The sequence below is a fragment of the Zerene cesonia genome, chromosome 16 (genome assembly GCF_012273895.1).
Source record: "Zerene cesonia ecotype Mississippi chromosome 16, Zerene_cesonia_1.1, whole genome shotgun sequence".
Taxonomy (NCBI): Eukaryota; Metazoa; Arthropoda; class Insecta; order Lepidoptera; family Pieridae; genus Zerene; species Zerene cesonia.
In genome coordinates this window covers 5,326,381-5,349,014 of record NC_052117.1, presented here as the reverse complement: position 1 = coordinate 5,349,014, position 22,634 = coordinate 5,326,381, and the positions used below count along the sequence as shown (strand labels likewise).

At 32.4% G+C, this 22,634-nt stretch overlaps 6 protein-coding genes across 7 annotated transcripts in view; 4 read left to right on the top strand and 2 right to left on the bottom strand.

Annotated features, from left to right (window-relative positions):
- Nucleotides 1-252: 252 nt before the first annotated feature.
- Nucleotides 253-6,794, top strand: LOC119832910 (GATOR complex protein NPRL3). The gene is made up of 11 exons (XM_038356732.1): nt 253-720; nt 1,373-1,567; nt 1,993-2,087; nt 2,801-3,011; nt 3,498-3,652; nt 3,812-3,943; nt 4,150-4,314; nt 4,533-4,734; nt 5,127-5,778; nt 6,092-6,285; nt 6,376-6,794. Exons 1-11 carry the CDS (start codon nt 522-524, stop codon nt 6,525-6,527), a joined length of 2,352 nt encoding a protein of 783 aa, XP_038212660.1. The 5' UTR covers nt 253-521; the 3' UTR covers nt 6,528-6,794.
- Nucleotides 6,795-7,212: 418 nt separating this feature from the next.
- On the top strand, nt 7,213-8,972 carry LOC119832974 (motile sperm domain-containing protein 1-like). Its single transcript, XM_038356812.1, has 4 exons — nt 7,213-7,429; nt 7,503-7,666; nt 7,745-7,908; nt 8,184-8,972. Exons 1-4 carry the CDS (start codon nt 7,309-7,311, stop codon nt 8,371-8,373), a joined length of 639 nt encoding a protein of 212 aa, XP_038212740.1. The 5' UTR covers nt 7,213-7,308; the 3' UTR covers nt 8,374-8,972.
- Nucleotides 8,973-9,118: 146 nt separating this feature from the next.
- Nucleotides 9,119-11,337, bottom strand: LOC119832973 (beta-1,4-galactosyltransferase 1-like). Its single transcript, XM_038356811.1, has 4 exons — nt 10,790-11,337; nt 10,291-10,563; nt 9,863-10,078; nt 9,119-9,769 (listed from the first exon to the last, which is right to left on the bottom strand). The coding sequence occupies exons 1-4, from the start codon at nt 11,122-11,124 to the stop codon at nt 9,640-9,642; spliced, it is 954 nt and encodes a 317-aa protein (XP_038212739.1). The 5' UTR covers nt 11,125-11,337; the 3' UTR covers nt 9,119-9,639.
- Nucleotides 11,338-12,379: 1,042 nt separating this feature from the next.
- LOC119833064 (putative uncharacterized protein DDB_G0294196) lies at nt 12,380-17,751 on the top strand. Its single transcript, XM_038356937.1, has 6 exons — nt 12,380-13,046; nt 14,721-14,812; nt 15,637-15,857; nt 16,392-16,614; nt 16,701-16,849; nt 17,456-17,751. Exons 1-6 carry the CDS (start codon nt 12,380-12,382, stop codon nt 17,670-17,672), a joined length of 1,569 nt encoding a protein of 522 aa, XP_038212865.1. The 3' UTR covers nt 17,673-17,751.
- A 1,790-nt stretch (nt 17,752-19,541) lies between these two features.
- LOC119833018 (ankyrin repeat and SOCS box protein 3-like) lies at nt 19,542-22,269 on the top strand. Its single transcript, XM_038356888.1, has 3 exons — nt 19,542-20,892; nt 21,350-21,568; nt 21,813-22,269. Exons 1-3 carry the CDS (start codon nt 19,735-19,737, stop codon nt 22,029-22,031), a joined length of 1,596 nt encoding a protein of 531 aa, XP_038212816.1. The 5' UTR covers nt 19,542-19,734; the 3' UTR covers nt 22,032-22,269.
- A 120-nt stretch (nt 22,270-22,389) lies between these two features.
- LOC119832935 (xaa-Pro dipeptidase) overlaps nt 22,390-22,634 on the bottom strand; it is an 8,392-nt gene continuing 8,147 nt past the window's right edge. For both annotated transcript variants that reach the window (XM_038356765.1, XM_038356764.1), the window contains exon 13: nt 22,390-22,505. In XM_038356765.1, coding sequence (XP_038212693.1) covers nt 22,451-22,505 — 55 coding nt within the window. In that variant the 3' untranslated portion in view covers nt 22,390-22,450. The remainder of the gene's footprint in view (nt 22,506-22,634) is intronic.

Below are 22,634 nucleotides of genomic sequence, written 5' to 3'. Positions count from 1 at the left end.
ATAACTGTCATTTTAATTAAATAAGTGACAAGAAACATTGATAAAACTTCACTTTTATTTTGTAGGTTGGTAGGTAGATTCAGGTACCTATGACTGTGTTTTGAGCCATCTTTGGGAAATTTTTATCTTCTTACCTGTGGCACAGAAAATTCTGTGGTCAAAAGGCCTAATTTTATCTTTACCTATGTTTATATTCACATACGTCAAATTGGCAATCTTTTGACAATTGTCATTTTAATTTTGACGTAATATTACAAAAGCAAAACTGAGCAAAACACTTTTCTGCCCAATTACAAAAATATTTTAAGTGAGTAATAAGCAATAACAATAGAACGCAGAAAGAACTCAAGTCAATATTTTCACATCTTGTGCTGTTATTTATAAAATGTATGAAGACAAACAATTCAAATCATTAAACTTTTTATTCGAGTGCCCTTTGCCAGAATCTTGCTATCGAGTTATTCAACAAAAGTAGCAAAGTGTAAATTTTATTTTTTGTTCGTATCATTCTGTATATTGAAATGGAAGTTAATCCATTGAATATATTTTTCGTTAAGTCGGACAGTAAAGGAGATAGATTACTATTTCGATATCCATATACAACAGAGAACAAAGATGAAAGTAAACAGAAGAAATGCGGTCGTCACAACCCATACGCTATCAACTCTACCGAAGATTTATTGCAAAATCCTCAATCTCAAACTTCTAATATTTGCAAAGGTATTTAGTGCTTCTATTTCGTAAAGAAGTATTTACTTGTGAACTGAGTAATATAATTTACGACTTGGAGTAATTTATGCAATATTAAGTGATTCAGTCTTTGGTTTCAAACATATAACATGCTATTATATATAATTAATTGAATAGTACAAATTAGCATAAAGTATTTATAGTGTATTACAATATCTGCTCTGTGAGTTTTACCAAAGGTTGTATCTATTCTATTTAATTGAATCTTCGTATTTTTTATAATACTAGCAGTCCGCCATGGTTTCACCCATTTTCTCTAAGAACCTTTCTTATGGATTAACAAAAAAATTTAAAATTTATTATTTTTGCCTATATGTTATTCCAGTTGTCCAGCTTTCTACATACCAAATTTCATTGCAATTGGTTCAGTAATTTTTGTGTGAAGGAGAATACACACACATCCTTACAAACTTTTGCATTTGTAATATTAGTAGAAAGTAGGATAATAGCCAAATCTGTTGAGCCATTCTTGAGTTGTATACTTACCAACGCATTGACCAAACAATTTTTATTTATTTAGATAATATTGCTACTTAATAAACATAAATGAATATAAAATGTTCCTAATTAGTGCATCACATGAGATATAAAAAGTAATCTTAAGAGACATGTATTTTTCCAGGTCAATTGAGTGGATTTACAGATGAAATGTTATCAACATTATTTGCTGTGAAAGCTGAGTTGTGCAACAGGAAGTTTGAGCTCAAAGTCAATGATGTCAGATTTGTTGGTCATCCAACATTACTCCATGACACGGCTGCTATGATACTCATAAATATTGTGTTTGCTTTACAAGCATCAGCAAGCCATTCAATAGGTAAATAGAGCATTATATCATACATAAATTATAAAAGACTGTCAAATGCAGCCTGTTCTTTATTTTATGGGAGCAAAAGTGATTAGGATTCTTGAGCTTGAAGTTTATGAATGTTGAGATTTTCATTTTTAATAGCATTTTATTGGTGTACATTAATTTTTGCTATTTAAAATCACATAAGATATTTATGCAAAACCCTTACAGATCAATTCAATCAATTTCTGCTTGTAAAATACTCACTTATCTTTTGAGTATGGAATGTAAAGATGATGTACATAGATGGGCAACTTTAACACTTCCAAATCGCTTAATAATTCTAAAATTATAGTGTAATAAATGTAAAAACTGTTCAAAAATTAATCATGTTATTTTGTTTTAAAACTTTTTTTATATGGTTTGACAATAACCAGTCTTTTGTGTTTTAGTTAAATGTTACTATGATTTGAGTAAAAGGCTTGGTAAAGCACTGAGGCATGAAGAAAAGAGATGTTCATATTTGACTGAAGAAATGAAAATTATGGTAGGTTATTATAATAAAATTGTATATTAATTTTGCTTTCCTATTCTATTTTTCCGTGTACTCCATTTGCAAAAAAAAACGTAGTGTTGAAATATCAAAGGCAATGAACTAATTATGATAGCAGATTATTTAAAGATTATCATGGTTATGGAAAGATTAAGTCTTGATTTAGTACATTACATTGTTTTAAGTGTAAACATGAACAAAACAAAATTGTCATTTAATAAAAAATTTAATTGAATTGAATTTACATTGTAAAATTATAATTTTTATTTATAGTTTTATATAGTGAAGGCAATCTTGACATATTATTTTGTGACATCAGCATTATCAGGCATTAGGACAAATACAACCATGGTAGTGATTTTATTTCATGTGTTTGTCCATCGCAATACATAGTATTAAAATGCACTTTTTAGCCCCAATTAAAAAATATAGCAATAGAATATTAAAAAAAAAATATTGGTCAGTAATGCAAAATCATAATTTATTTTTACTTTTTACAACTTTAACCAGATTTTTTACAGTGCCTTTCATGCAATTTGGACCCATGCAAAATTACCGTATACATATAATTATAATGCAATTGCATATACAAAAACAATATCCTATTATTAATGGAATATGCGCCCTTAATGATAAACCTATAAGACCACAATGCATATCTTGTCAAATATAGTGCAAGCCAATATATATTTTTTTATTTTTTCTAGCTAGCAGCACATGATGAAGTATCAGCACTAGATAGTGAAATAAATGGGGAGAATGATGAATATGAAAGCAATTCGCGTCACTCTATCAGTTCAACAAGCTACAGTACTGAAAATGCTGAGCCAATGCCCAAGAATGCTTTTCATTTGATACTCCAAAGAAGCTCTCTCGCTAAATCTATGAAGTCTGTGTTTGAAGAATTAAGTAATACAGGTATGTAAGGACAATTCATATATGTTATTTTCATGTAATCTCGCCTTGTGGCGGTGTTGTTGTAAACTCCGGCTGAGTGACCAGACTGCCGGATCCTAGGGCGACTGAGTGAGGAACCTACGGACTATCCGAGTGTTGTCCAGTAGGACTGCCCACTGTATCCCCACCGTAATGGGCCTCCAGTAGTTCCAACCTCTTTAAATATTGTTTTAAGTAGATAGGAACAAGCCCATTGGTTGATACAACTATTGGGATTATCTCGGCAGACACACCGTCCCACATCTCGACAACCTCGTGCGCCAAATCCATATCTATTTATTGTTATTAATATAATTGCTGAATAATTACAAATTTTTATAACTTAAATTGTTTGATTTGTCTCTGGTCCATTTTCTTATTCTATCTTGCCAACAATTCTAATAAGAACTATAAGATCAACTTGTATTTCATAAGTTTTCTTAACTGAAGCTATATTTTGTATTCCAGGTATAGTTCAAGTTAGGATAAATAAATGGGTACTTCTCTCATTCTGTTTACCGCACAAAGCTCATCAGATTCATAACAGGGGCCTCAGTGTGGAACCAGAAACAATAGACAAATGTGTTCTCAAACTGAGACCTTACCATGGGATATTGCTTATGGTAAGTGCTTCCTTTATCCTCGTGAATAGTTCATTAGTTATTTCATTATTTCACATTAAGTCATTATAATATGAAATAATAAAAAATACATCCTATATTTTTAATCAACTAAAAAAATATAACCAAATCTTTCAGTGTAGAATTAAATTGCTTTTTCAGGTGAACCCAAATGATTTATTACAATCGATCCCTTTAGATGGAAGCCCTGCGCTGCTTCGCCTGATAAAATTTTACAGCCCCTTAAAGAGCTTGCAAACATTGGCTATTGAAGCAGACTTAACATTAACACAGGTAAGGATGTATCACTTTTTTGATAAAAGAGAGAGATTAAAATAGGAAAAAAAGATATGACTAATTTTTAGATTTATTGTGTCACTCAGAAATAAAATACTTTATGCTCTATTGTTGTTAGAAATTTAAAAGACTAAATGATACCATCACTTTATTCATAATATCAATTTACATAAAAATATTCTACTTAATTCACTTTATTTCAGGCATTTCAGTTAACTGGTCATCTTGTATATTGGGCCAAAGCAACAGTTATATATCCATTATGTGAAGGGAATGTGTATGTAGTATCACCGGGTGCTAATATTCACATACATTCACCTCTTGTGGAGGAATTTGCAAAGGAGTTCCCTGGATTATGTTTATTACAGGTAACTGATTACCAGACTACATATGATTATATTTTGAATAAAAGTGCATTAATGGCAAAAAAGTGCAATGCTAATGGGTTGCAAATAAATCTCTCTAAGCAATATGTGAAGTCAGATGTTATATAAATAATGTAATATACGTCTATAAATATAAGACTAGCAGTTTTTGTGTGGAAACATTACAAACGTACAAGTATCCGAAAGTGAAAATGATGCAGATGCTGAGCGAGTTCTCGCTCCCCGCGCCGCTGTGGTACGTGTCGCGGAGCGGCGCGTGGGGCGCGCGCGGCGGCGGGCGGCTCGCGCGCCTCGTGGCGTGGCTGCTGCAGCGCCGCCTGCTGCTGCAGCTGCACACCTACGTGCAGTTCAACTCGCCGCACTGGCCGCGCCACCGCCACCAGAACAACCCGCAGGCGCTAGGTGAGTGTCTGCGGCATAGATTATACACTTATGTACTGGGTCTGCGGTGTGCGCGCGCGCATCATGCTGGTTGTCTGTGGGAGACAGGATTCCGAATCATGTTGTTAACAACAGTATTGGGCTATTTTTGTAGTTTTAACATATTAACTGATTTTGATAGCGTAATGATATTTATAGACTTATGTGTATACTCTAAAAAATATCTGTTTTGTATGGAAAATATATAGTTTTTGCAATTTGTCTTACTCATTTTTTCTCGCCTTCTTTATTGCAGGATCAAATTTTTTGTTATTTTTCAAACTATACATTTTTACTATTACTAATGTAGTTTCATTGTATCAGAGCAATAAAGAATAAATAAACTAATTATAATAAAAAATTTGATATTTCAGATGGAAAAGAATATTTCTGCGAAAAACATGACACGTATTATCAATCTACCAACATTTCGTTTTCATCGCTAAACCAACTGCAACTGAATGTTCCCGAGCCGGTTGAAACACGAGAAACTATTAAATCATTCCCCGCCTCTAATAAAGACTATCCCACACAAAACAACCTGAACCAAACTGATTTCTCGCATACAAAGCCCATTGTTATAGAATCAGACCATACAAAATACGATAAATTCAATGAAATCGATTCCGCCAATCATTCATTCGACGATGGAGTGGATGTTGTAGATGGCATTATTAAAACGGATATGGACGGTGATTGTGACAAAGAAAAAAAACAAAAGAAGCAAGCAAATTCAGTTGACAGTGGAATTTCGAATAATATAAACGGCAATGGCATGAATGGTGATCATATAAATGGGCATATAGATATTAATGGTCGCAATGGTCACAGTAAAGAGGAAAAATCACTGACTTCAAGATTGTCAGATTTATCTCTTAAGGATGGTCTGAGAGATACGAGCAGTGATGAAGATCGATTCGAAAGTGATGCTGATATATCGCCGAGACAAAATTATAATGGTATAAGCAACGGTGTGGATAAGAAGAACGGCGTGTCGCTGAATTTGAAGTTACAAAGTGAAATGAGGTTGGTAAAGCTAATAAAACAAATATAACTAAGTCAAGTGTAGTTAGTTTCATAGTTCAATAAAAATCAAGACCTAAATTTTATCTTATTTATTATCTACTGCGATCTTTCTGATTTTTCAATTCGTTCAAAATTCAAGGTTTTCAATTCAAAATATTCTTTCATATTCCAGTGGTTTTCAATTACGATTTTTTTTCTTTCGTATAACATTATAACATTCGATTATGTCACTATGAGTGCAATCGAACATACGACATAGCTGAGATTAAAATCACTCAACATGGTTTTTATATATACATATGTTTCATTACAGTTTTCAGTCACCAACAGTATGGACAGCGCCACTCGGCTGTGACGCAGTGGACGCGTGTCGGCTGCCCAATGATCCGCCGACTACTGAATCTCTCCTCGATACATTCACAGCGGAAGAACGAGCTGTGCTCGCTAAAATACCCGCAGCCGATAACCCTGATGATTTATTGTTACTCGCACAATTACATAAAAAAGGTAGGGTTGTCAATTGAAATTTTTCTTTAATGTGAAATTGGAAAAATAAATAAACTGTGTTTATTTACATTCTTTTTTTTTGTTTTACAGGTTACTTCCGTGGTGAACAGCACTTAGAAGAAATTATGTTTATGGAGAATGTTACTCGGTCACAACTAATGCAGCTCCTAGATAAATTTAAAGATGTCCTGATAACATTTGAGACCGAAGACCCCGCCGTTGCCATGTTGTATCCATATTAGTGTACATTATTTATAGCCAAAGCCAAATTGACCATTTCTTGTGATAATATTTTATTTTTATAAAAATACATTTGCTATATGCTTTTGTTGTCTACATAACGTTTTTGCATAACAATGCTTTAAATACACTCATATTTAATAACCAGAACTAAATCTAACCGTACTCTAATCTTACTTCTTTATTTTCAAGCACCTACAACAAGAAATTGTAAAATTAGTTTCCTTTAAGTGTATTTGGTATATAGCTCAATAAATTATTATATTGTTCTGGTTTTTTTTTATTTGATAATTGCAACATTAACAGTAAAAGTGTTACAACGATTTATTTATTACGTAATGACGTATGAAGTGTATATATAAGTTTAATGAAATTTCGATCCCCTTTATTATTACATTTCGATTTAGATGACGAAAAATAAACGACGTTCTCCACGGTAGGTGCACTGCATTATAATTTATATATTACAAAACTAATTATGTCCCGAGAAACGGATATGGATATGGATTTAAAAAATAGGTGTTTATGACACTGTGACTTGTGTAACTATTTTCACAAAATACTTCAAACAAAAATGTACCTAATATATAAAAAAAAATCGACTGAGTGCAATTTTAATAGGTTTCGTGAATGGACAGCCTTACTGTCAATTTTAGTTTTGACATATTTTATAAAGTCAGTGTCAATGTCAAATTTCGAGATGCAAAAATCTCACGGAGTTGTGATTGTTTCTGTTTTCGCTTTGTTATTGAAAAAAAATTGTCTGCTACAGCTTTTCGCAAAATGAAAAACTTTCCAGTATTTGTATTTCCTGTTTCATTAGAATTTTATTTAAACGCTAGACATACCCACAAGCAGCTACTGACTGTGTATAACCCATATGATTTTTCTGTGAATTTCAAAGGTATGATTTTGTGAATTTATACTACGATATAGACGTAGTAAATTTTATTTTAATATTTAATTCATGATTTCAGTACTATGTACTTCACCAAACAAATTTACTGTTATCGACCCAGAAGGAGTAATTGCTCCTCAAAGTTGCATCGATATAGTTGTGCGATATACGCAGCCTTCAGTTTCGCATTGCAATACAATAGAAAAGTTTAGGATAACAATGTATGATAAGAACACACAACAGGTATGACTTTTAAAATCGTTTATTTTTTTTTTTATTCGAAATATATGTTTATAATATTCTTGTATATAATGTTTATAGGCACTGGGCAAAAGAGATATTCCAACAAAATTGATAGAAGGTGAACCATTAAGCATTAATCAAGAAAGCCTTGGCGATAATTTTCATCCTTTAACAACTCGGCCAGCCCCAATAAGATCATCAGAAGAGCATTCAAAAGTGGCCTGCAATCATCCATCTCATAGGCAAGTAATTAGCCAAACATAATAAGATTATTATTTTTGCCTATACAGAGAGTTTTAACATGTACATCAAATTATTGTATTTATTACAATTTTTAATCCATTATCTTGATTATGTGATTTAAATATGTTAAAGAATATATTGTCTAATGGTCTCAAGGACAAACCACAATGTTGTTATATAAAGACCTTGTGGTATCTCTTATAAATATATTGTAACTTTATTCAATATTTTGCATGTAGCCATATAATAACATTGTTGAATTTTCTTATTTCAGAGAACATCAACCAATAAACATTGTGGCTGTTGCAGTTAGTATATGTTGTATAGCAGCACTGCTTTTGCCCACTCAACCTGAGCAAGTAGTTAAATCACAGTGGCCTGAATGGCTTCACATTGGATCAAACCTCAAATTAGTGTTCTCCTTTGTACTTGGATTGGTCAGTATGCTGGTCTTACGGCCATAGGTATTATAGAAATTTGGTATTGGTGTATGGTAGGTGGTTGAAACAAAAAGGACTTGGTTTAAAAGTTTTATTTAACAAAGCATACATATGTAAATAACTATGCTTATATATTATGATGTATCATAATATGAAATGTATAAAAATATTATACATTGTTGTTCTATAAGTTAAACATACGAGGCAACTTAAATTATTTGTAAATGCATTTCTTTTTTATGATTAATATGTTATATATTAATTTTTCTCTTATTGATTTGGTGTGATAGTAATATTTGAATGGTGCTTTGACATTGAGCTACATAGTGTGTGATATTTTTTTTATAAATTCCTAGTTTAAGTTAAACTTTAATTTTATTCATTTTAATGTGTTTCATTTATTTAAATGTCGATATTATACTATGTGTATAACAATTACATGTATGCAATAGATGAATTTAATTACAAAAATAAGGATAGACATAATTAAAAATACATATAATTAATAATCCGTGTTAAACATTAACCTTAACAACACATAAAATTCGAAGTTTTGAAAAGATTTCAACAATTTAGCATTTTCCTTTGATCCTTGGGACCATGTTATAAATAAATGAACCAAATATATTATGATAAAAACAAAATTGCATTGGTTTTATTTTTTAGTCATATAGTTGTATAATAAAAATTAATAAGTGATTACATCTATAAATGCACTTAAATCTTAACCATAAATAACAATTGTTTGCCTACATATATTGTGTTATTGTCAGAAACAATTCTAACTTGTTTGCTATATAGGACGGCTTGAAAATCTAGATGACAATTCATTTTGTGAGACACAATTTATAACAATTGAGTAGTACATTCCAATAGCTAAGCAAAGGCACACGAAATTTAATCCAGTAATTTGACATACATTTGTAGCTATTTATCTTATAATACTAAAATAATGTTTTGACTGAATTATTGCTTGAAACAATATATACATTTTATTATGATAAGCAAGTCTATAGTAAAATTCTCAGGAACTTTAAATACTCTAGTGATATGACCAGTACAACCACAACTTTTAGCAACATGCATTGTATGATGTGCAGTATAACTGTTACACTTATGAATAAAATAAAAATTTACATCTGTTGTAATGGAATGCAAGGCACTAATTTTATAATCTAGAACAACATAAACACAAACAGTTCCATAAGTATTTCATACTTATTCTATTGGCAGGTACATTAACGACTAGAGAACAGGAACTAAGCAACTAACAACAAAACTAATTTCTAACTACAAGTCAACCATGATATGAGTAAATAATGGATGGAGTACTGTTGCCACTTCTGTATACTCAATAGAATTCAACCCATTCGATAGCATATTCTTCTTAGAAAATGTAAGCTTGCTTCTTCTTTGTTCACTGAAAAATATGTACAAAAAGAAATTTTAACTCCATGCTAGGATTAGAAGATCAACAAATGACTCTCACTAATAACAACTATTTTATACTTACATCTCTGTTTTGGAATTATGTGTTGTCATGTGATACTCGCTTGTTGTTGGATCAAACCTACATATCTTGAAATTAGAGGCCTCAATTCTAGAATATAAATCATCATTGTCACCACTAGTGGCATAATAATTATTATTCATTCCATTTATTTTCTTATATTGTTTTGATAATATAGATATGACACCACCAAATATATTTAAATATGGTAGTGCAAATCTGTAACATGCAATATCAATTATTATAGAATGGGGAATATAATGAAAGTATTAAATAAAATGTGTTAACATACATACATACATAGGAATGATATACTATTGAATTAGTTATTTTTTGGATTAAATTTGAATACTAGCAAAAAGTAGATATTTAAATTAGTTTATATAACTTAAAAATTAGTTTACATAACTTAATTCTGAAAGAAAACTTACCTAAAACTGTTAATATTTGATGACATATGCCTTGGAGCATTAAGACAAGCATAAATATTTGCAGTCTTTACAGGTAACAAATCCAGATCATGTAATATAAGGCAAGGATATCCAGCTTGTATAGCAGCTAAAGCACCAATATTCAACAATTTTGCTCTGTTAAATGGATGGGTATCAACTTGCTCAATAACATAGATGCGGTAATGTATATGCTGATGGTGCAGAAATGAGTGCATATACATTAAAAATCCTCTTAATTGTTCAGCTCTATCCCTATAAAAAAACATTTAAAACACACTAAACTTTAACTTCACTAATCACATAAAATATTATTATCAATCAATCTTTTTGTGTATTTGTGGAGGCAAATGTTAGTATGTAATATGTGTACCAATATGAATCAAAAGAAAATTAAAAAATAATCTGCACTACTTATATTAATATGCTAATCATATCAATACATATATTTGTTGCTTGAAATAAGAGTAAATTTAAATACCTATATGGCACTATTATAGCAGTGCTATATTTTGGTTTGCACTCAGATGGAGCATATTCTCCCCCTTCTTTGATTTTATGTATTTCTTCTAGATCTGCATCAACCAAACTTACAGGTAAAGACGTTTCATCATAAATAACATCATAATATTCACATTCTATGAATGCTGTGCTTGTGAAATTTTCAGAGATTCCTGCATGTAGACTATTTAATATATTTTCCTTCATAATATAATCGTATTGTTTTCTTGAGATAGTTTTGGAATGAAAGAAAAACAATAGTAATCCTACTACAGTACAACAAAAGAATATTTTCTTTTTATTGAAATGATACATGATAAAATAAATTTAGATTTTTTTAAATAGAAGTCATGGTTCCGCCATTTTACACGGTTTTCAATTATTGTGACTTGACTTTAATAAACAGCATTTAATACATTGAATGAAATAACGGAAACAAATATGAAAAAATATTTAGTGTTGAGTGATTATGAAATATGAAGTAGATTTTGACATTTCGATTTTGACTTGACAGCTGTTGCCCGCGTTGTACGGCAACAGCTACCTATCTAATACTTATTTACTGTAGTAGTGTATGACCATTTAAAGAAGTCCACGCCGAAAGTAAGAACTAAAATTTTTTGGGACACCCGTAAACAATTTTTTTCAATAATTACAACTTGCTTTATTTCTTTTTTTAAGTAAAAATGTATTGTATGCCTGCTTACATCCAAAGTCTATGATTCTTGCTTTACCATACAAAGCGTAAGATTGCGAAACTCACGTGTTTTGTCTCTGTTCTCTAGTTATATATTACTCTTTGTATTATATTTGTATTCCTTTAATGCACATTTCTCTTATTTTTGTATATGCATATAATTCCAAAATTTTATCTCTTCTATAATATACAGTTACAGTAATGTATAGTTTCTTATGTGTATTTATACATTTTTCACCTCTTTTCTCATGTCAATGTCAAGTTGCCTGGAAGCAATCGCTTCTAAACGATGGGGCCTACAAATTGTGTTCTAGTAGTATATTTGTTTTTTGTAAATTGCTATTTATATTTGCATTGTATAATAAAGTGATTTTATTATTACACTTATTAAAGAATAAATTTTAAAGTAGCTACTCACTTGTATAGTAAGCTTATTCGGAAATTCAAATTATAAAAACAATTATTCTGGGTTCATATTGATTAATCAGTTTTCAGTATAAATTCTTTCCATTCAATAAAAAAAAAAATTAGAACGAAAAAATAAACTTCACGTTTAAAAATTTCCGCCAAATATTACAACACATAAAAAAATTCAAATGTCTAAATGGAAATTCAGCCCCTAAATAAAATGTTTAATAGGGAAATATGCATATAATATACTATGCATATCTTTTATTTCAAAAGTATTAACTCCACGTGATTAAAATATTTTTGCTATGTCGGTAGTTAAAAATAATTTAATTTAGTTGTACCATATTTATTGGTTAGAATAGTTCGTTATTCAAATAATCGTCGTTGGTTTATAGTATGATTTCTACTATGAAGTAAAAACTTTTTTAATGTATAATAATGCTGGCATTTTAAAATATTAACATGGCACGTATTGTGGAAAAAGAAAATAACTCCGTCAACGATATTCCGGATGGAGAAGATGATTCGCTATCAAACATTATAGAACCTGTTCGAAGATGTAACCGTGAAAGTGGATTAGATACATCTTGGGATCAGAGTATTTATGTTTCATTTCAAGAATCAAAGGATTGTGAAAATAATAAAACACCGCCATTCGTAACCGTTATTATGCCTGACGTAAGTCCTGAAGGAAGCAGGGCGAATAGTTCCACACAGACTGAACCAACTGTACAAGAATGTGACATAGTGGATATAAATTTATCTTTTAATAAGGTTTATAATGAATACGACCTGGAGGATTCATCGTCCACCGAGAGTACTGCTAGGTCTAAGAGATTTAGACAAGAGACTCAAGACGAACACAGGAATTTGCGCCCGTGGAAAAAGATTAAGTCCATCGAATCTAATACCTCAAGCGTATCAGATCTTACTGAAGCAAAAATTCATGGAACATCAAGTTCATCAAATCATCTTTGTTCAGAGTCAGAAGCTTCATTTAAATCTGTTAATAGCAATTATTCATTTAAGACACGAAAAAGACGAAGAAAATCAGACACAAGTTTATTTAGAGACGCGATTCAACGGTCCCGAAAACATGTCATAAATTATTCCGCCAATAACACTCCAGGTACATAACGTTTGTTTTTATTATTACACACTTTATAAATAAGACATCCGTAATAACACACCAATTTTTGTTGTGGTTTTCTCTTAAATGCACCAAAATCACACCGCATTTACTCGTCATAATAACCATATCTAAATCTAGGTGATCGGAAATATTCAAATCATAAAGATGATAAGTATGGTCGGCTGTTTGTATGTCTCTCACGGATTGGTTTTTATAGCAGATTTTTGTGTTTAGAGATAGTAAGGAGGCTAAAAAGAGTAACATAGGTCGTAGGCTACATTTTACCGCTGCGAAACAAATTTTTCCCATGGGAATTTCCTTTGACTACGCAAGAGAACCGTGGGCGGAAAGCTTTCAGTTAATATCAATGTACTAGATCCGCCCCGGCTTCGCTCGTGGTACATATCTAGCCAATAGCCTAGCCAAACAAACAAAGTCTTCAACTTTTTAATATGAGTGTAAATATATTAGGTGGTCAAATTCGTCAATTTATATATATATTATTTTTTTATGTCGCAGTCGGCAATGGAGCTGGTAGGACGCCTGATGGTAAGCGCTACCACCGCCCATGAACATTTGTACAGGCGTAAAGTCAATTACAGACCTTACGCCTCTACAAATGGATTGCCGACTTTAAATTGGGAAGGGATTAAGAAAGGATTGGCGAGAGGAATAAAGGAAAGGACTGGGAAGGGGAAGGAAAAGGATATGGGCCTCCGGCTCCCCCACTCACCGTACGAAACGTACTTCTCCGGTGCGAGCTGGCCCAATTCGTGCCGAAGCGTGCTCGACTACCACATATTACATACATTATCAAATAATTAGCACACAAAGACCGGCTTGAATTTGAAAATGAACAAAAATGTCTTAAGAATATTTAATAATTCAAGGCTTTGCGTTTTCTGTGATCTATTGATTAACATTTTTGTTTTCAATGATTTATATATTGATGTGGCATACATTTACATATCCTATTAATATTATAAATGCGAAAGTTTGTAAGTATGGATGTATGGATGTTTGTTACTCTTTCACGTAAAAACTACTGAACCGATTGCAATGAAATTTGGTACGTAGACAGCTGGATAACTGGAATAACATATAGGCTTTTTATTCCGATATTCCTACGGGATACGGACTTATGCGGGTGAAACCGCGGGGCGCAGCTAGTCGTGATATATATCTAAGAAATCGAGATATGTGGCTATTATACAATATTTAAAACGACCGATCCATGTGACTCATTTATCATTTCAAACAAAAGCAATATAGAATATGTTATATTGAACTGCTAGATACATTTAAATAATAATAACAGATATTGTTGAATAAGATAAATCCACAATTAATACAAAGTTCAATTATTACCAAATAAGACCGACCATTGCGTATGTAAACAAGCAGTAGCGAAAAAAATTCTAATCGTATTAGACGTTATAAAGAGAAGTGACATCATGCCGCAGCAACATGCTCCTTCGAAAAATAAATAACGGTCGAAAACTTGTTACGACCTTTATTTAATTTTTGCTAGTTGTTCGAACATTTCGTATATCAAATATCAGATGTCTGGTTTTATATGAAATGAAAATATTGCAATCCGCTGTATGTTATTTAATTTAGTTATGGGAATTTCTAGTGCGAAGTTTCATGTAGATTATAATTTGTGTATAGCTGGTACTCCTAGGAGAGAGAAGGTTCTACGGCGAAGTAATCGTACGCGCGTTTGGCGAATAATGGAATTATGTTCATGGATCGGAAAGAAGGTAAATGTAATAATTTATTTAAATAAGTATTTATTTTGCGATTATTCAATCTTATTCTACACTGTTTTCTGTTTAAATCGTTATTAGACCATTTTTATAAGTGCTAGTACATTGATTGTCTACTCTCCTGATAATTATAGCAATATGACACCAAAGCATTTTTTTATTATTATTATTATTATATATATATTATTTATTTATTTATATATTTCATATTTATCTCATAAAAAATCTCTGATTAGGATGATTTACTCTTTATAATAGAAATCATTTGTTGTGTGTTTGTCTTGCTAAAACTTGAGAGTGGCTAGAACGATGTGACTAAATCCGATCTTGAAATATTTATGGCAGTTAAGGGAAGGATGAGAACACGTATATATTCATTCACGTATCCATTCCTTTTCCCTTATCCCAAAAAAGCGGGCAGCGCATTCGCAGAGGCCCAACCTTTGCGAATGTTCATGGGCGGTGGTGATCGCTTACCATCAGGCGAACCACCAGCTCAGTTGCCCGCTATGGCATAAAAAAAAATATATACTAAGTAATGGAAATATTGTTCATGCAAATAATATGTAGATAACACGAATTGAACCCGATCATCTAGTAAAACATACCATATATTAAAATTTTTAACATCCGGTGTTCTTAAAGGTACAACGACATATCTACTTAATTTCATTATTTATTGATACATGACGTATGCAAGTTTAATAATGCAGACGTCATCACAGACACGAGATTCTTATTAGCCTTCCTCAATGGTTTTAATGAACGTTTATAAGAGATGTCGATAACAGCTTGTACCATTTATTTGGTTCTCCTAGAGTGTACAGTCTATTACTGGCTTGTATGCGGATATGCTGAGGGAACCAATAACGCAAACGGAGACTAAAGAAAATGCTATCGCCGCAGAAGTGGAGGAATTAAAAAAATATATACAGGAGATGGGTCAGACGCAGGAAACGTTGGCCAAAGAGAACAAATGTTTACAAGAGCAGATGAAGAAAATGATGGGAAAAATTGAAGAACTCGAGGGTAAGCTCAGGTAAAATTGGCGTATTAGTACGTAGCTTTATTATAGTTTCTGAATAATACTAGATAAGAATAGTGCAATAACTTGAGAATTACTATTCACTCCTGTATAACTCAAAACGGGGTATGTTTTTATGTATATATTACAATTAAACGTAATGGACCAAACGGGTAACCAATTTTAAACGAAAAGTACTTTTTATTGCTTCCAGAAAAATTAAAAAGCTTTAGATTTTTACACGTTACCGTGTGGTAACGTGTGGTCAGCGTGGTCTCCTCGTGACCACGCTCGCTGTAAAGTGTTTGAAACGTCGGGTTAATAATATAATGAATAAATCGCGTTTAAAATCCGTTAAAAAGTTTTTAATTTCTAAATGTATAATACTCGCGTAAAATCAAACACAAGAAAATACAAAGCTTTAGATTTGTTCAAAAAAAACTTGCGTGTCACGGTATGCCAAAACGCATCCGTTCTGTTTTCTCCTACAGGCCAAGGAACTTTGTACAAATTGTGTAATTTACATGTCTATATTGCATCCTCTTCCAGTTCTCAAGAGATCGAGCCCAAGAAACCAGTATGTCCCCCGCCACCGCCACCTCCTCCCCCGCCTCCCCCTCCCCCTCCACCACCGTTACCCCAACAGAATTCCAAACTACCCGTGCGATCAAACACATTACCTAGATGTGGTTCCGCACCATCACGCATTCCTGGCCCGAGGCTTACCATCACGCCAGAGGATATTGCCAACGTGAAGTTGAGGAAAACTAAGGTATGTTAGTGTGTAGATTTTTTTAAATAAATATTAAAAAAAGAACTATGTTACAATTTATAATAATTATTCTATTTCATTTCTAGAATAATCCTGTTCGAGTTAAACCTACACAAAAAGAATTAAAACAGCCGTTGGTGACGCAACATTTACTTGAGACGACACGAGCAAGACTCGGTAGGAATAAACCCGTCGCAGCTTCTACTCCAAAGCAGCAGCTTTCTGAGTTGGAAAAGTAGGTCCTCAATTTCTACAATTGTATTATTGGTCATTCACGTTTTGAAGGTTTCTCTAAGGTAGTTTAGTTTTATTTTTGGTATTATATTCAAGTGCTTCATTAGGCATGAAGGATCCCAACCGACCTTCCAGACCCATTAATCCTCTGCGTTGTTTGTTTGCTGGCGCAAACCGCCTAGCGGAGACCTTACACTATCACCACGGCCACTGGAGTCATACGTGGTCCCCCCGGGGATCTCAGTCAGCCAGCCAGTCGGCCTAACAGCTATAGGGATCATGGCCGTTGATGAAGTCGAGTCTCTCTGACCCCAGACCGGCCATCCACTCCCTCCGCATCCAATTAGCATCATTCATAATGATTTTGTGTCGACGCCTAATATTGCCGACTTAGGTACTCGGTAGTCATTGCACCGAACAAAAATGATGAATCTATACAATTTGTTTTTTGTTTGTTTGAACGCACTAACTTCAGGAATTACTGGTCCGATTTGAAAAATTCTTTCAGTGTTAGATAGCCCATTTATCGAGGAAGGCCATAGGCTGTCTATGTACCACGGGCAAAGCCGGGGCGGACCACTAGTGACGAATAAATAATCACTTTCAGATGCCTACTACAAGAGACGTCGGTGACGTCGCTGTACCGGCGGCGCGCGGCGCGCGGCACGTTCCGCAGCGCGGAGGAGCTGCGCGCGCGGCCCTACCCGGCGGCGCGCTGCGGCCGCTCGCCGCGCTCCCCGCGCTCCCCGCGCGCCGCCTCGCTCACGCGCACCGTGCAGATATCCCCTCTCAAGTTCCCCTTACTGTGCCCCAATAAAGATTGAAACATTATTTATCATTTATATAGCATGTCACTCAGTTAAGTTGCAACTTTCTGATGTGAAAGAATAATTGATATCGGTCTAGTAGTTTTCTGTGATAATTACAACCATACTTGTGACAGCCATATCTATAGAAAGATATAATACTTTATATTTATATTAAAATTATATGACTTTAATCTTAATGACATTTACTTTTGTTCAATTACTATGTTTAATCTTATATAATTAATTAAATTTAGCTATTTGCCATAGTGAATATTTAAATCGATGACAATTGTAAAAATAATCAACAATTTCTATTATATTGATTGATTACATAGTTACTAATACTCATATTTTTAACACCATATCCATGGATTTTAATTTTACACAAACATTATTAGAATTATTAAAATATACATAATATATCAAATTTACTCACCAAGTTCTTAGTGAAATTTTGGAAACATGATTATTTTTTATAGTATACTCAAAACATGTTGCTTGTTATTAAAAAATAAACCGCTGATTCATAAAATGTCCATTATTTTTGTACTATTTTTGTTGTTAAATTATTAAGGAAAGAGACATTCGGTGGCTGGAGATGAGCTAGACCTGTTTATTTAGCTACGATTGCCTCCTGTCTATGCCTATAATAGAAAATGTCATGCAACCATACACAGTAATTATAAATTAATGCGCTTATTACACTTCTGACTGAATTTAGTTTCTAAATTCAGAAGTAAACTCAAAAATGTGGGACTGAATCACATATTGCACATTATGAATGATTTAGAACCAACAGATTCATAAATTATCTACGCATGTATTCGAGATCATATTACAAATAAGTGTATTTTGTGACACCGTTTATTTAAAATCAAAATATTGTACGACAAAGTATAAGTAGTTGTATAATAAGCAATGGTGTAAATGAGTTTTTTCTTTTCCAATCCGTTGGTGACACAGGAAATCGCGTACCATTCTCAACCCGAACCCACTTGGACTCGGAGGCGGCCGAGACACGCCTTGAACTATTCCGACGACGAGATAACTAAAGCCAATGCGCGACTAGCTTCGGCGATCGAACAGCGAGCTAACCGTGACACCACACCAAGCGTGCACACTGCAGCAGAATGCGTACACCGTCTTCGCCGGCGAAGACGAGGTCCCTTGTAAAACTCCCCAAACAAAGGGGTGTTATAGGATTTTAACATGTTTCTGTGTGTAAGTCTGTCAATGTTATCATAGCTCCCGAACGGTTGAACAGATTTTGATATTTTTAATTGAAATCTGGTTTTTTACCGTTCCGTGTGACCGCATTTATAATGAGGTAGTTATGAGAATTTGGAAGTGTTTTAATTGTTGGTAAAATAAATATTCATACAAAGAATTTTCGCGCACTCTCAATCTACTTTAAATTGTATGGTAACATATAATTTAAAGTGACTGATGTATGTTTTCATTCTTTTTTTACATTCATTGATTTAAGCAGCGTAGCATCATCATTTTACTTACATTTACAACTTACTTGCTTTTCAAGTAATTTGTCCCTAATTTTGTTTGGCCATGGTCACTTCATTAGAAAAAGACACACAAGCGTCGGGAGCTCTCTCACTCATAGTGTAGTTAGTAGTGTAACGTCTTTGATCTAACTAAATTTAGTTTTTAAAAATTAGTAAGTTTTTAGTAAGTTTAGACGAGACCAAAATATTCGAGTCCTTACCACTGAATATTAAACATAAGGGCGGAATATAAAACATCACTGTTTTATATTCCGCGAAAACCACCATATTTGTCTTTTAACATCTTTGCCCATGATGTAGATCTTTATCTACAGATAATTGACTTTTTGGGATTTGTCAGTAATTGTCAAACTTCAAAGTCAAATTAGTCAATCAACAAACTTATGAATGAAAATTTGGATATATTTTCTTTCAATAATGATTTATAATATAAAATATTACGATAAGATGTATATATAGATAAAATAACAATAAAAAGTACTGTGTTATAATCTTAAAAACAAGATTTTAGATATCGTCACGGCTTTAATACTTGAATATTCCTATAAACATAAATTATGGATTTTAGTTCGTGCAATCCCGCTTCCACCAATTCATTAAATATAGCTGCCAGAAAAAACGATGTTCAAACTGTACAGCGGTTGCTCAGGAAGATTAATCCGAATTGTGTAGATAATAGAGGATGGACTTGTCTTCATGAGGCAGCAGCTAACGATAGTTATGAAAGTTTAGAGCTGATTTTAAATCATCCAGATACACGTCCGTTAGCTGAAACACACGAAGGGCACACTGCTCTCTACCTGGCATGCCGTCATCGAAGTTCTATTAAAGTAATCAAGGCTCTGCTTGACCATTTGCCTGACATGGTAAATTATGGTAGTACTGAAAATGTGACGCCTCTCCACATTTGTAGTGCACAAGGTAGGATCGAAATCGTCCAGCTTCTCATTGAATATAATGCAATGCTAGATGTACAAGACTTTGACGGCGATACCCCATTGCATGATGCTGCATTAGCCACTGAACATGAGGCTGTTGAAGTATTATTACATGCTGGAGCTGAACCTGAAATCAGGAATGATGCTAATTACACACCATTCCATCTGGCATGTTATAAGGGTTGTTTGGAAACTATTAAAAATTTGTTACTATTTGTAACTGATATAAATCAAGTGACAGTTCATGGTGATACTCCATTGATTTTTGCCACACAAGGATTTAATGATGAAGTAGTGAAATTTTTATTGGAGAATGGTGCAGATCCTAATATTAAGAATGTGGATGGAGAACTTGCCTTAACTCAAGCTTTAAGTTTGGGATACACCAGTATATTCAAGATTTTATTAGAAGTTACTGATGTGAATGTTATTGATTACAATATCATTTTAAGAGCCTGTAAACCTCATTACTTTAAATTGGAAATATTGGAGAGTCTTCTAAAACACGATCTAAGCCCAGAATTCTTCAATATTTCTGATCCTTTTCTTGTGACTTTAGAAAAAATTGGAGATTGGAGACCCACTTACGCTGTTAATGCACCATTGAATTCATACTTGAATGTTTGTGAGTATATCTATAACAACTCCCCAGAGAAGTTTGAAGAATTCTTTCATTTATTTTTGTGGAGAGGGGTTTTGGTTGACGCATTAAATATATATGAATGTCCACCCTTAGTATACATACATTATTGCATGCATTCAGCTTGTTTTCAAGACGTAAGTTAACAAATAAAACTTTTCTTTTCTTAATGAATTTGGTTGAGTTAGGTTTTGAAGGAAGTTGGGTTGTTTATGAATTGGATTTAGTTGAGTTTTTCATGGCAGCATTTTTTAAAATCAAAGAAAATGTTTTTTTTTTTATAGATTATTTTAAATTCATTCATATAATTTATATATTCCCAAATATTATAAACAGGAAACTGTATTTTTGAAACATATTCACGCAAAAAATACTGGACCAATTACAAAATTCTTTTGCCACTGGAAAGCTACAACTTCACTGAGAGACAAACATATATAGCCATATGTACCATGGGTGTACAACTAGATTTTTATGTAGATCTTATATAATTACTTTAAGTAATTTGTAAATAAAGGTATTTCTAATATTTTTTAGACTTTGTAATGCAATGGAGATAAATAGTCATTTAATCAATTAACATCACAATTTTAGGTTTTTAGGTTATTCAGGCAGTTTGGATGTAATGTTGACTATTGCAGTGCTCCAAATTGTATTGATAAAGAGAAATGTGTGCCTGATGTATTTATTGCTTCTTTGACATCAGATCCAACTACACTACCGATAATGTTACCACACAGTCTGTATTGTGAACCCCAATTTATATTAACATTTGCAAATGATAATGGTGTTTTGGGAAGAATACCACAGAGTGTAAGTATGTTTGCCCTCTACAATTATACTGTTATTTGTTGAATACCCACTCTATGCATAATATTATATATTTGCCTATGTGATTTAGAAGTTAAATCTATCTTTATATTTGTATATCCATTCAAATCAAATTTCTCTTAAATTAAACCAATGTTCTATGTGCCTTCTCCTTCTAAATAGATAGATGTATTACTACAAATGTTATGTTCGTACACAATATACATATAATGTATATTTATTACAGGTGCAGAATCAGCTTCTTGCAATGATTGGTATTCTAAGTGAAGGAGCAACATCGGAATCTTTATCATTTATAGTTTTTCCTTTAAAACATTTGTGCAGGGTAAAAATTAGATCACATTTGAGGAAAAGTAAAACTGCTCTTTCTACCGAAAAATTCTTTTATATCATACATAAAATCGAATTACCTCCTTTATTAAAGAACTATTTGTGTTATGCTTAAAATTTTAATATATATTTTTTCAAAGATATTAGATGTTACTCATTGATAAAATAAAAAAACCACTATACTCAGACTCATACATAAGTAAAGCTTGAAACTCTCACTAAATATTCATCAATTATACCTATGAAGATAATTTTAAGAATGAGTTAAATGTGATTTGAATTTTATAGCTTGTTAAATAAATTCGTTTGTTTTGTCTAAGAAAATTGTTTAGGCAAGTGATTAATTTATATGTATATATTATATATTATGTGTAAATTTTGTTTGTAAATAAAAAAATACGTCAAATAAAAAAATTATTAACAAATATAAAATATTTATTGTATACCTTAATTATTTTCAAAAAAAAAAGAAATCATGAAGGAATAATAATTATAATGTATCGCATAATATACAAAATCAGTTAAATATTTCACTTAAATCTGTTTAAAGTTAGCTCCATTTGCCATATGTTCTTCGATTTCTGCAACACTGTAAGAATAAAACCATTATCAAAAGAATAACAACAAATTAATAATTTAAACCTTATACTTAGTCTGGCCATAAATACTGTTACACTTAATTATAAAAAAATATTACATTTGAATTTCGAATCTGTCA

Excerpts from the sequence above, each read along its gene's own strand:
- LOC119832910 (XM_038356732.1), top strand. The coding sequence starts at position 522 with ATGGAAGTTAATCCATTGAATATATTTTTCGTTAAGTCGGACAGTAAA. Across the intron at positions 3,012-3,497 it reads TGAAGAATTAAGTAATACAG|GTATAGTTCAAGTTAGGATA; the intron begins GTATGTAAGGAC and ends TTTGTATTCCAG. Across the intron at positions 4,315-4,532 it reads CTGGATTATGTTTATTACAG|ATGCTGAGCGAGTTCTCGCT; the intron begins GTAACTGATTAC and ends AAAATGATGCAG.
- LOC119832974 (XM_038356812.1), top strand. The coding sequence starts at position 7,309 with ATGAAAAACTTTCCAGTATTTGTATTTCCTGTTTCATTAGAATTTTAT. Across the intron at positions 7,430-7,502 it reads TTTTTCTGTGAATTTCAAAG|TACTATGTACTTCACCAAAC; the intron begins GTATGATTTTGT and ends TCATGATTTCAG. Across the intron at positions 7,667-7,744 it reads ATGATAAGAACACACAACAG|GCACTGGGCAAAAGAGATAT; the intron begins GTATGACTTTTA and ends TAATGTTTATAG.
- LOC119832973 (XM_038356811.1), bottom strand. The coding sequence starts at position 11,124 with ATGTATCATTTCAATAAAAAGAAAATATTCTTTTGTTGTACTGTAGTA. Across the intron at positions 10,079-10,290 it reads TCAAATATTAACAGTTTTAG|ATTTGCACTACCATATTTAA; the intron begins GTAAGTTTTCTT and ends TGCATGTTACAG. Across the intron at positions 9,770-9,862 it reads CATAATTCCAAAACAGAGAT|TGAACAAAGAAGAAGCAAGC; the intron begins GTAAGTATAAAA and ends CATATTTTTCAG.
- LOC119833064 (XM_038356937.1), top strand. The coding sequence starts at position 12,380 with ATGGCACGTATTGTGGAAAAAGAAAATAACTCCGTCAACGATATTCCG. Across the intron at positions 13,047-14,720 it reads TTCCGCCAATAACACTCCAG|CTGGTACTCCTAGGAGAGAG; the intron begins GTACATAACGTT and ends ATTTGTGTATAG. Across the intron at positions 14,813-15,636 it reads GTTCATGGATCGGAAAGAAG|AGTGTACAGTCTATTACTGG; the intron begins GTAAATGTAATA and ends TGGTTCTCCTAG.
- LOC119833018 (XM_038356888.1), top strand. The coding sequence starts at position 19,735 with ATGGATTTTAGTTCGTGCAATCCCGCTTCCACCAATTCATTAAATATA. Across the intron at positions 20,893-21,349 it reads ATTCAGCTTGTTTTCAAGAC|GTTTTTAGGTTATTCAGGCA; the intron begins GTAAGTTAACAA and ends TCACAATTTTAG. Across the intron at positions 21,569-21,812 it reads TGGGAAGAATACCACAGAGT|GTGCAGAATCAGCTTCTTGC; the intron begins GTAAGTATGTTT and ends TATTTATTACAG.